General features: G+C 38.3%; 1 protein-coding gene across 3 annotated transcripts in view; it reads left to right on the top strand.

The window, feature by feature from the left end:
* LOC106881787 (DNA topoisomerase 3-alpha) overlaps positions 1-13395 on the top strand; it is a 66621-nt gene that overhangs the window by 36120 nt on the left and 17106 nt on the right. For all 3 annotated transcript variants that reach the window (XM_089341297.1, XM_089341296.1, XM_089341298.1), the window contains 9 exons: positions 70-124; positions 2101-2175; positions 2995-3175; positions 4253-4359; positions 6850-6960; positions 8038-8112; positions 8690-8740; positions 10640-10718; positions 12832-12945. In XM_089341297.1, the coding sequence (XP_089197423.1) occupies positions 70-124; positions 2101-2175; positions 2995-3175; positions 4253-4359; positions 6850-6960; positions 8038-8112; positions 8690-8740; positions 10640-10718; positions 12832-12945 (848 nt within the window). The remainder of the gene's footprint in view (positions 1-69; positions 125-2100; positions 2176-2994; positions 3176-4252; positions 4360-6849; positions 6961-8037; positions 8113-8689; positions 8741-10639; positions 10719-12831; positions 12946-13395) is intronic.

The following is a 13395-nucleotide window of genomic DNA, read 5'->3' as shown; positions in this document are numbered from 1 at the left end:
TCTAATAACTGACACTCTCTGCCTCTCTTTCTATCTCTTCCTCATCCTCTCTTTCTCTTTTTTTTTCAGAAAACATCTGTTTGACTATTTGGTATGTTTGGTTTTTTATGAACATTGTCTTGAGGTAAGTACTTCTATGTTATATCTTGATCTATTTATCTGTATTATTTAAACCAGGAGTACCAAACCACCAACCTGTTGATCAGTACTGGGTCACATTCCAATACCTTCTTGTGGATCATTTGGTATAAAAAATTTTATTTCTATTTTATTACTATCACAGTTTGCAGGGTGTTTTTGCATTATATATACATTATAAATGTATCATACATGTAATAATTAAATTAGTAGTTGAAAAATATCATTATAAGTATGAAAATACCATAGACAGTTACAGAAAAATGGACGAGAAAAAAAGATTTTTTCTCCTCCATTTTTCTATAATTGTTTATGGTATATTTATACCTATAGCGATATTTTTCAACTACTATTTTCATATTCTTATTACTTACTCTGACTGTTTTTTATGAATATGATGAATCTTTATTAGAAATCATTCTTTTCTCTCTTTTTGGACCTCTCAAAAAGTTTGAATTGTTCTTTTTTGAACTTATTTTTTCCCCTAATAATTAAATTATTGCATTTTATGCATGTGATTCTCTAGTTTTGGAAAAATTGTCTGGCACAAAACCAGCCCCTGTGCAAAGCAGGTTGGGGTCTGTTGATATAAAACACTTGCAAGGACACACAGTGCTTCTGTCTTACTCACCTGTTTGCCTTGAAGTATCTTTAAGTAACTAGGATCACAGGATACTCTAAGTTATCAATTAGTGGAGATCAGGCATGGGCAACCTATTTTGAGAAGTGGGCCATATGAGACATGGCTCATTGTCAGACTGGCCACTCTACTAAAAAAAATTCAAGTTAATTTTTTTTTTTTTGTTTATCATTCAGAAAGACCTGTAGGCTGTTGTTTACTCGTGACTGATGTAGATTATCAATCACAGGATAATGTATGTTGATCAGTTTTTAGATAATGCATGTGATTAATCACAGGATAATGTCAAAATTTGGCATTCTCTCAGTAATGATAACAAGAGTTCCAGTTGATCCGATCAATAGAACAGCCAGCTTGTGAGGTTAAAGCGCGAGTGGCTGAATACTCCCAGACACATGTACCCTTAATCTAGTCCTCAGGGACATTCAGCACGACACAAAATGTGACAAGGCTGTCCCTTTGAAATACAGGTACAACTCATTTTTGCCTGCTGAGTGGACTGGAGCAAAATGAAATAAAGTGTCTTGCTGAAGGACATAATGCACCACCAGGAACTGAACTCATGACCTTGCAGTTGTGAGCCAAATACCCTCTAGGACTGAATCACACTGTGGGACTGAACCTAAGACCACATGGTTGGGAAGCAAGCTTCTTAACCATACAACCATACCTGACTGATAGAGGCCTCAATTAGACACGTAAAAGCACCCCCTACACTCTCTGAGTGGTTGGCGTTAGGAAGGGCATCCAGCTGTAGAAATTCTGCCTAATTAGATTGGAGCCTGGTGTTGCCATCCGGTTTCACCAGTCCTCAGTCAAATCATCCAACCCATGCTAGCATGGAAAGCGGACGTTAAACGATGATGATGATGATGATGAATGCTAGTAATGAGATGAAATTACATGAGAATCTAAACTTTGACAGTCTTTTGACATCATTCATTTGTAGACATAAAGTGCTGGTTACTGTGATTTCAACTCATCATAAAATGGAAACTTCCAGAATCACTTTATTCAAATAAAATTAAAGGTAATATTTATCCCCACTTAAAAGTAATGGGGGCGATCTAATCAACGGGCCCCCTACCCCAAAATTTCAGGCCTTGTGCCTAGAGTAGAAAAGAATTTAGATCACTTCAAACAGGAAGTTTGTATCATAGACCCAGTGATGGTCTTGTGCATGTTGCTATCAAAAGGGTTCACTAGCCAGATTATTAAATTTTGCAATTAGGGACTGGCAGAATAAAGTGTATAAAAGACACCACTGTATCATACAATAAAAACGGTTCATTAAACAGTGGTTACTGCTTTTTCTATTTCAGTCTCCAACTGCTGTTGTTTGTGATGTGAAAAGTCGACAGAAGAGTAAATGGCGTCCTCAGCCTTTAGACACAGTGGTAAGTCTGTCTTCTGTCTCATCTCCAAAACTATTTCAGTGTCACTTAAGGTGGTTGCGTATTTCAAAGACTTGATCTTGACGGTTATTCTATGCCACTGAGTTTGTTTGTTATTGTTTTTTAACCCTAGATGATTCCTGATCAGGCAGCCACATGACCAAAAATCATTCTAGCTGTGATTATCATGTCATTTTAAGACTGCTTGCTTTGCTTGCTTGCCTGCTTCATGCTCTTGCTTGATAGGGTTGGCGGGGTCATTCCCAGGTTAGTAGTCCCAGAGATGTTATCATGCATAGAGCTGACCATTATCCATCAGAGCTCTCCATTGCTGGGGGTCCCATGCCAGCCTCTCCTGCATCGTCCAAGATGATGTCGAGTCACTGGAGATCTTTTTTAATCATGTCCAGCCATCGGGTGTGGCGCGCCACAAGGACTCTTTCAGCCACTAACCTCCCTTTTCAAGCCTCTAACTTTTGTGTCCATGTTGCTAACTGACACTTTCCATTCTGCCAACTTTCTTATCTGTGTTGCTAACTCCTCTTTTCATGTCACCACCTTCCCATATTATGTTTCTAAACCTTCCTCCTTGTGTTGCTAATTTTTTTCTTTTTCATGTCATGAACTTTCTTGTTAATGCTGCTAACTTCCTCATTCATCTTGTTAATGTCCTTGTTAACTTTCCATTTCAGGCCACTAACTTTCTTGTCCATGTTCCTCATTTCCTTTCTGTGTTGCCAACTTGCTTTTTCGTTTCAATAACTTTCTCGTCCATGTCACTAACATTTCTTTTCATGTTGCTAACTTTGTTTTATTCTTCAGGAACTTGAGAAACTTGCTTCAAGGAAACTAAAAATTGGTGCTAAGGAAACAATGAGGATTGCTGAAAAATTATATACTCAGGGTATCATCAGCTACCCAAGGACAGAAACAAATATGTTTACCAAAGAAATTGATCTACATGCTTTGATTAGAAAGCAAACTGGAGATCCAGCTTGGGGTGGTATGTAGCAAAATGGCCGTGTTTATTGATCACTAATTACACTGTGTAACAAAATTTTAATTCTTTTTTTATCTTTGGTCAGTAAATGTTATTTCCTTATTTGCTTCTATCTAGCAATCAAAGGAAATGACTACTATTCCCTTCAAACTTTGCTTTTCTGACCTGGATTTCAATGTTTTGAAACCGACCTATTTTCCATTACAATTCAGACAGATTCAGCACTGAGTTGCTGAAGCAGAAATATCGTTATTGCAAATATTCTGCTTAGTACCATAGATTTTTGAGTGGATATATCTGATTCCTGTAGTAAAAGGATTAATCAATGATAGCAACAATGATGAGGATGATTACACTAACGAAGTTCATTATGACATTGATAACATTTCTTAATCACTTTATATTGTAATTAACTTAATTTTAACCCTTTCACTATGAAATTAAGTTTCATGGTTATTCCACTTATAATGTTAAATATCTACCAAAAAATAGAATTGATATTTTTTGCATGTCACATTGCCTCACTAAACTTGACACATCTTAAAACAATAGTTTCAAACATGATATTCCTCAACAAAAGATAGATTGGTATATAAAACTGCTTTCTGCAGTTAAGGGTGCTGAAATTTGGAGTGTATATATCTGATTCTTGCAATGAAAGGTTTAACTAATGATTGCAATAACGATGAGGATGATTACATTAACAAAACTGATTATGACTTATTTGACATTTCTTAATCACTTTATATTGTAATTAATTCATTTTAACCTTTTCACTGTAAACTTAAGGTCAGATCTGACTGATTTGAACATAAAACAAGTAGAATATTTGAGCTGGATATGACTGGCTAAAAGCTGGATATGACTGCCTAAAAGCTGGATATGACCGGTTTAAATCTGGATATAACCGGTTAAAAGCTGGATATGGCCAGTTTAAATGCTAAAGGGCTAAGTCAGTTTATTTTTCATCTCAGAACATGGTTTATTAGTCTGAAAATTTATCAACAACAATTTATCTCAGACATTTAATTAACACTTTAATAGTTCTGGAAGTCTGATTAATAATGTTTCTTTGCACAGCTTTTGCATCTCGTGTCTTGGAGGATGGTCCAAATCCCAGGAATGGCCACAAGTCAGATCAAGCTCATCCCCCAATACACCCCATTAAATATTGTAACTCGTTACAGGTATGTACCCTTTTCTTTCCAATCATCCTCTCTCTCTTTCTCTCTCCCCCTCTCTCTTTTTCCTCTTTATATCTCTCCTTGTGTCTCTCCCCTTCTATTTCTCTATTTTCTTTCCCCCTCTTTATTTCTGTCTATTTCTCTTTCACTCTCTTTATCTCTCTTCTTATGTCTCCCCCCCCATCTCCCTCTTTCTCTCTGTTTTTGGTTCTTTCTCTCTCTGGTAATTTTTTCCCTTCAAGAAGGAACATTTATAATTCCCCGCCTCCGTATTTCTTCTTTGAAACCCTTTTCCACCCACCAAATGTGGTTACAAGTGGCTAAACAGACAGGGTTCATGAGATCCAGCCAGAAGCTAAGGACCGGAGGGTGTATGGTCATATATGGTCCCTATCCCTGTCTTGTCATCCATTGTGATGACATCAAACTTTTAAGTGGCCAAATGGTTTTTTTTAAAGGGGGGCAGAGATGGCTGATTTTTGTATGAGGGGCTGAAAGAAAAAGGGTATTGATGCTTAAGGTTAGCCCTGGTTTAGTGGATGTATGGCCAATAGTGTTCTGTTGCTTCACCATTCCGTCTTATTTTCAGTCAAGGTCTACCTAGGACTACAGTATATAATGTGTCTTTATTTTCAGACATTAGAGCAGTTGTTCTCAACCGGAGTCCATATGGCTCTTGGGGGTCCAATATGTGATTTTGTTGTAAATTGGTTTTACTTCCAATGACTCTTGGTGCTGCCATCTATGGTTGCTTTCAGAGTAAGAGAAAGAGTTATACTCCTACAATAAATAAAATATTTAAACTATTTTTTATACAATTTTTGGTAATATTTAATTATAAAAATATAATAAGATTTCATAAACAATGAATGGCTAGGAGGGTCCATTTGAGTAAAATAGGAAACAAAGGGGTCCATCGGTAAAAAAAATGGTAGAGAAAACTTCATTAGAGTATGATGTGATGGAGATTTGGTTGTTATTTTTAGTATGCTAAACAACCATGTTGTAGTTTCTTTGTTGGTGCATTATAATTATTGTTAGTGGAGGCACAATGGCCCAGTGGTTAGGGCAGCGGACTCGCGCTCATAGGATTGCGGTTTCGATTCCCAGACCGGGCGTTGTGAGTGTTTATTGAGCGAAAACACCTAAAGGTCCACATGGCTCCGGCAGGGGATGGTGGCGAACCTTGCTGTACTCTTTCAGCACAACTTTCTCTCATTCTTACTTCCTGTTTCTGTTGTACCTGTAATTCAAAGGGTCAGCCTTGTCACACTGTGTCATGCTGAATATCCCCGAGAACTACGTTAAGGGTACACGTGTCTGTGGAATGCTCAACCACTTGCACGTTAATTTTATGAGCAGGCTGTTCCGTTGATCGGATCAACTGGAACCCTCGACATTGTAATCGACGGAGTGCCAACAAACATAATTATTGTTATATAAGCCCAGCTTACGCTTACAATCGTTATAGTTGTTGTTTAAGCTGCATCCTCATCCAGCAAACCTCTGATCAAAGCTGTTCCGTTTGTGCCTACCCTGTCTGTAGATATAGTGTATCTAGCCCTACATTAGCGAAAGTATTCTGTTATTCAAGACAGTAGGGTGGGATTTGAGGGAGATTTAGTCACCGTTTCCATCGTATCTATTACAAATTGAGTGACTAAGTAGTGGTTCTTTCGGCACTGTCATGCTATTAGCTGTCAGAAGTGAAAGTGCTCACTGCTAGTGAAGTATCTGTCTGTCTGCCTGCATGCCTGTTGCTGGCCTGTCGATTCTTTGGCTACTGACAGCTAATACCATGACTGGCCGGAGCGAGCTATTGGCTTACTTACTTACTGATATCTATCTATCTATCAATCACTCGTCCACCTTATTAGAAAACACAAATTTAATATAAAAACATATTTCCTGAAATTGCAAATTATTTAAAATATAAAAATATAATTTTCAACAGAGAGAATTTATCAAAATAGAAAACAAATGAAGTTTGAAGTTTAAAAATAATAGGATCGACCACTCATGACTAGCTAGCGCGGACGCGAGTACCCTTATACTCTGTGTTGTGTTTTCAAACGCATGGATATAGGTGTCAAATTTGTTCTAATAACTTTCGAGTAATAGATAGATAGAGAGAGAGAGAGAGAGAGAGAGACAGACAGACAGACAGACATATAGCTCGCTCCGGCCAGTCATGGTATTAGCTGTCAGTAGCCAAAGAATCGACAGGCCAGCAACAGGCATGCAGGCAGACAGGCAGATACTTCACTAGCAGTGAGCACTTTCACTTCTGACAGCTAATAGCATGACAGTGCCGTTCTTTCATTTGAACAAGTTGAACCAGAATGTAGAAGCTCAACGCTTGCAAACTCATTAACTCACAAGTATATTAAGTACATGTTATTGCAGTGTGTTCTGGCTTGTTTGCTGGGGAGAGAGAGAGAGGAACATATTTATTCTCTTATGATTGACTTTTAAATCCATCTCTTTTAATAGGGGAATGACAAGAGAGTCTATGAGTTTATTGTGCGCCATTTTCTTGCCACTTGCTCACAGGATGCCAAAGGCCACGAGACCACTGTGGAGATTGAAATTGCTCAGGAAAAAGTAAGTACAACCTCTAGATGATCGCTTTTGACATGTTAGAGCAAACGAATCACTTGAAATATTCCTTATAGGGCTTTCCTATAAGTAGGTTATCTCCCTTGGCTAGGCGGCGTTCCATGTGGACAATTAAACTTCCGCAGACTACCCACGCCATTGTTATTGTTTTACGTCTTATCATGGATATAAAGCAGCTTGATGATTCAGCTATCGAAGTACTTACTGTGCCTGAGTTAAAGAAATATTTAAGATTATATGGACAGTATGTTACTGGAAGAAAGGCGGACTTGACTGAAAGGTTGAAAGGAATAAAAATTCTGTCGATGAAGAATGTCAACAAAGTAAATTCATCGGACGATAAGTCTGAAGTATCGGACGATACTTCAGACAGGAATAAGCAGAAGCTTATATCTCCTCTCGGTGAAGTATTGCCTGATCTAAAGATCTTTGTAAGTTGCTGAATTTCACAGATAATGACATAATTACCTCGTGCTACGGATGAAAGCAAAGCAACAGTTAAGGAGTGGCATATTTTACCATGACAGACACGTACACAGCATCGAATACCATGATGTGAGTGAAAGCTGCTCTCACTGTATTGTCCGGTGTCTGGTAATCCCTTCGATACCGACATCAAACCAAAAAAAGAATCCTGACCACAGAGTGTGGGTAATTATGTCAAAGGTCACTGGCAATGTGCATTCAGCTGATTGCAACTGTTAAAGCAAGTCACTGAGCATGCGTACATGTCATACGGGAGAGTTCTAATCAGGGGTGGATAACAACCTTATAGGAACCCCCTATAGCTTCAAAGAAAGTGAAAAGACACATTTGATACCTAAGACTATATACTTGCAAAAGAAAAAAATATCAAATGGCATGGTGAAAATCAGATCATATTTGATGATTGGTCTACTAGACACAGGCTGACCTGGGGCTAAACAAGAGCAACAATACTGCAGCAGCAGTAGCAACAACAACAACAACAACTACTACTACTACTACTACTACTTCTGTTACTATTACTGCTACTGCTGCTACTGATATTAGTCTAGTAATCTGTATTCTGTTCAATTTCAGTTTTCTGCCAATGGTTTGATGATTCTTGCCAAGAACTACCTGGAAGTCTACCCTTATGATAAATGGTCGGATAAGGTGAGCTGCAGCTTTTTCTTATTCTTCATCGTTTATTGTTTTAAACTTTGGGGAATTATGCTTGCTTCGTAAAATGTCTTGATTTGAGATTGTGTAGGACACGCTTCCCTGGGGTGCCGTGTAGTGGGACTGAACCTGAAAACATGTGGTTGTTAAGCAAACTTCTTAACTGCGCACTCATGTCTGTGCCTCAATAAAAATATCTTTTATCTTATACTTGTTTCAGTCATTAGACTGCATTCATGCTGGGGCATGACTTATATCTTTTAAAGCCTGGTACTTATTCTATTGCTCTCTAATGCCTAACTGCTAAGTTACGGGGACATAAACAAACCAACACTGGTTGCTGAGTGGTGTTGGGGGACAAACATAAACAAAGACATGCGCGCACACACACACAAACACAAAGACAAACAATGGGCTTCTTTCAGTTTCTGTCTGCCAAATTCACTCACGAGGCTTTGGGTCAATCTACTGGGACTGAACCCAGAACTATGTGGTTGGGAAGCAAGCTTCTTTCTCTGCTGCCACATCTAGGCCTAATTGTAATATTCTTTTTTTAATTTCTTTCTGACAGGAAATTTCAATTTACGAAGTTGGTCAAAGTTTTCTACCCACTTCCCTGGAGGTAAGTTACAGGGTTTCTGACAGACTCTAAGATCATCATCATCATCACCAGCAGTTAGCTGTAGTAACAGCTGCATTAAAATCACATCTTACCATCACTGTCATCATCCTTGTCATCACCAATATAACCCTCCTCCTCCCTCTGCCCCTCCTCATTCCACCTGCCCTGTTTCCTCCTCCTCCTCCTCCTCCTTTCTTACTCCTTACCCCCTTCCCAAACTTCCTTTCCTCCACCCAGCTGCCTCCTCTTTCTACCTCTGCCCTTTGCTCCTCTCCACCCTCCCTCTGCCACCTCTCTTTTCCTTCTCTTCCTCCATGTTCTCCCTATCTCTATTGTCATCATCATCATTGGCATCAGCATCACTACCACTTACCATTTCCACCACTGCCAACATCATCATCATGACCACTGTAGTCAAATGTTTAATTGAAAAATCTATTATAAAGTCAGTTTATTTCGTTCTTCCTAAATGTTTTACCCTGCACCTATGTTTGAAATCAATTATTTTTGATAAATTAAAAAAAAAAAATTTACTATTTAAAAATCAAAATAATTATTGCTTAGTCATATTATCCAATTAATTGCCTTCGTTTTAAATCCCTCTCTTCTTCTGATTTAAACCTTTCACTGCAAAATTAAATTCCATGGTTATTCCATTAATGATGTTAAATATCTACCAAAAATAGAATTGGTATTTTCTGCAAATTACATTGCCTCAATAAACTTGACATGTCTCAACAGGTAATGCTTTCAAATATTACACTCTTCAACAAAAGGTAGATTGGGATATAAAACTGATTTCTGCAATTAAGAGTAATGAAATTTTGATTAGATACATCTGATTTCCACAGTGCAAAGGATTAACCAATGGTAGGAACAATGATGAGGCTGATTACATTAACGAACTTGATTGTGCTATTGATAACACTTCTTATTTTCTTTATATTGTAATTAACTAAATTTTAACCCTTTCACTGTGAAATTAAATTTCGTGGTTACTCCAGTAATTAAGTTAAATATTGTTCTATATTTAAGAGATGAGGAATTATGTACGTTATTTAAATTATTTACAATTGACGGATATTTGTCCTCATCTTGTTTGTTTGTTAACACAACGTTTCGGTTGATACACCCTCCAGCCTTCATCGTTCGATTCCAGGCAGTGACCTGAGTAATAATAATAATAATAATAATAATAATAACAACATCAAAAAATACCTTAGGAATGAGAACCCAGGTTCGAAATTTTCCCAAGACACCTGATGAAGGCTGGAGGGTATATCAGCCGAAACGTTGCGTTAACAACAAACAAGATAAGGACAAATATCCATCAATTGTAAATAATGTAAATAAAGTTAAATATCTAAAATATCCTCCAAAAAAATAGAATTGGTATTTTCCTGCAAATCACTTTGCCTCAATACACTTGAATTATTTCAACAGAAAATAGATTCAAATGTGACATTCCTCAACAAAAAACAGATTAGTATATAAAACTACTTTCTGCAATTAAGAGTAATGAAATTTCGATTTGATAAATTTAATTTCAACAGTAAAAGGGTTAAGCAATGATAGCAAAAATGAGGGGGATGATTACACTAACGAAGTTGATTATGACATTGATTACATTCCTTATTCTCTTTTTATTTTAATTAACTAATTTTAACTCTTTCACTGTGAAATTAAATTTTATAGTTATTCCAGTAATCATGTTAAATAAATATCTACCAAAGAGATAGTTTCAACCATGACATTCCTCAACAAAAGATAGATTAGTATATAAAATGGTTTCCAATAGTTAAGGGTTGTGATATTTTGAGTGGATGTATCTGTTTTCTGTAGTAAAATGGTTGAAATAATTATTACTATGTTAATTTAAATTTTAAAAAAATTTTCCAGATGTTGTCAGGTAAAACCTCACCACCCTCTTTACTCTCAGAAGCTGATCTTATTTCTCTGATGGAAAAACATGGCATTGGTAAGAAACAAGAATTTCTCAGTTTTGCAATTTGTTACTGTTGTAGTTTTATTGTCATCATCATCAACATCAATGTCTCCACCACCACCAACACCTCTCCTATTATTACCATTACTATTGTCCAGCTTGGGACTATAGCTGAGGACACTTGCCCAAAGTGCCATGCTGTGGGACTGAACCAGGAACCATATGGTCGGGAAGCAAACTTCTAACTACACACACACACACATATTTGCTCAATTTTAACATCTGTTTCACCATACTTTGATGTGGGGCAAGGGGGGGGGGTCTGGTCTTTCCCCTTATCAATAGCCCCTAATCAATGCATTTATCATCTCCTCTGTGAGATGCAATGGCTTCAGATCTGTCTTCACCATTTCATCCCAAGTCCTCTTTGGCTTCCATTCATTTTGTGATTTTTCATACACAGACTCAGGAAGACATAAGATGCGGTAGTGAAGCATGATCTTCGGATGTTGCACCTCACGGAGGTAATGACAAGTAACTGAGACCTTTGGTGATATGCTGTGCTTCAGAAGACTTGTCAAGCCAAGTGAAATTGTAGTCATGGCTGTTGCCAGTGTCACATAACACACCCATGCCAGTGGCACATAAAAGCACCCACTACACTCTCGGAGTGGTTGGTGTTAGGAAGTGCATCCAGCCATTGAAACCATGTCAAATCAGACTGGAACTTGGTGCAGCTCTCTGGCTTATCAGTTCCAGTCAAACCATCTGACCCATGCCAGCATGTAAAGTGGACATTGTTGATGATGATGATAATCCCCCCCCCCCCACTTAAACGTATGTTCTATTAGAATAAACTATACTGTGGTAGGCACAATGAGAGAAACTCCTATATTGGATTTTTGTGTAAAATGCACTCTAGTTTACATCATTAGGGGGAAGATAAATTCTTGCCATCTCCAGCACCAGATCACATGAGTTTGTCCTAACAGAGCATCCACGTTTAAGTGGGGACAAATATTAACTCTTGGTATTATTACTGCCTCTGTCGCTAATATACAAGGTCTGATCAGTGAGTATCCAGACTGTTGCCATAGTAACGAAGCTAAAGCACACAGAGTGAAGCCACTCGGCAGAGATTGACCTCCAACTCTGCTGTGCATGTACGCTAAGTCTTAATGTTCTAGCTCATTTCTGCTGTTTACTGCAATGCCTTAAAGGAAGGTGTCTAGCATGTGATCATTGCTTTGACCATGACAGAGAAAGTTGTCATGGTGATACCTGCTCAGAAGCCTGTGCAAAGTTGCCGAAATATTATGGAGAAGTGTGTATGAGCTGCACACAAGTGTACGAGTGGTTCAAACGTTTCCAAGATGGCTGAAAAATGTTGACATTGACAAACGTTTTGGGAGAGCCGCAACTTCAGAAAACAGAAAAACGTCAAAGTAGAAAAGAGGAAATTGTCGAATCACCATCCATGAGTTATCAGAGTAAGTAGAGATTAGTTATGGTTCAGTTCAGTCCATTATCACTGAAGATTTGGCTATGAGATGCGTGATCTGGTGGTCTTGGCACTGGAGTTGGTGGGAATTTATCTTCCCACTAGTGATATAGACAATAGTGCATTTTACCCCAAAATCCAGTATGAAAGTTTCTCTTATGGTATTTACTGCAATATAGTTTGTTCTTATAGAACATCCACATTTAAGTGGGGATAAATATTACCGCTTAGTATTGCTACTGCCTCGGTTGCTAATATATATTTTTCACACTCATATTCACCTCCCTATAATTTAAGGGTATGTCCCTCCTCTACAGCAGGACACCTGTTTCTGTCCCTCTATCATACTTTAAGCTCTTGTCACCTGGCACAAAGCCACTTCCCTTCATACTACTCTTCCTCTCAGTTGAAGGGTCTCTGTCTTGCAAGTTACTTGGTGACCTCACTGGTGCTGGTGCCACATGAGTAGCATCTAGTACATATGATAAAGTGGTTGGCTTTAGGAAGGGTATCCAGCTGTAGACTGTGAAGTTTGGAGCAGTCTTCTGGTTTGCAAGCTTCTGTTAAACCATCCAACCCATGCCGGCATGGAAAATGGATGTTAAAAGAAGATGATGATGATGATGATAATTCTGTCCATTGCAGGTACCGATGCCACTCATGCGGAACACATTGAAACCATCAAAAGTAGAAACTATGTTGGAGTGAGAGGTGACGGCAGGTTTGTTCCAGGACATTTAGGAATGGGACTTGTGGAAGGTAGTTATACCCTTTCTATTTGTATCCCTTGTATTTGTGCCTGTCCTTTACCATGTGTGCCCTTTGCATCTCTGACCCTTGTCACGTGTTTATTCTTGTTCTCCCTACAATTTGTGCCCATTTATGTGTCTGACCCATGTCTCCTGTTTATTCCTGTCCTCCCAACAATTTGTGCCTGTTTGTGTGTCTGACCCCTGTCTCTCATTTATTTCTGTACTCCCTACAATTTGTGCCCATTCGTGTGTCTGACCCCTGTCTCTTGTTTATTCCTGTCCTCCTTACAATTTGTGCCCATTCCTATGTCCGACCCCTATCTCTTGTTTATTCTTGTACTCCCTACAATTTGTGCCCATTTATGTGTCTGATCCCTGTCTCCTGTTTATTCCTGTACTCCCTACAATTTGTGCCTGTTCGTGTGTCTGACCCCTGTCTCTTGTTTATTCCTGTTCT

The sequence above is a fragment of the Octopus bimaculoides genome, chromosome 24, assembly GCF_046866305.1.
Source record: "Octopus bimaculoides isolate indiv1 chromosome 24, ASM4686630v1, whole genome shotgun sequence".
In the NCBI taxonomy this organism is placed as follows: Eukaryota; Metazoa; Mollusca; class Cephalopoda; order Octopoda; family Octopodidae; genus Octopus; species Octopus bimaculoides.
Note: the sequence above shows the minus strand (reverse complement) of the source record. Positions and strands in the feature narration are given on the sequence as shown.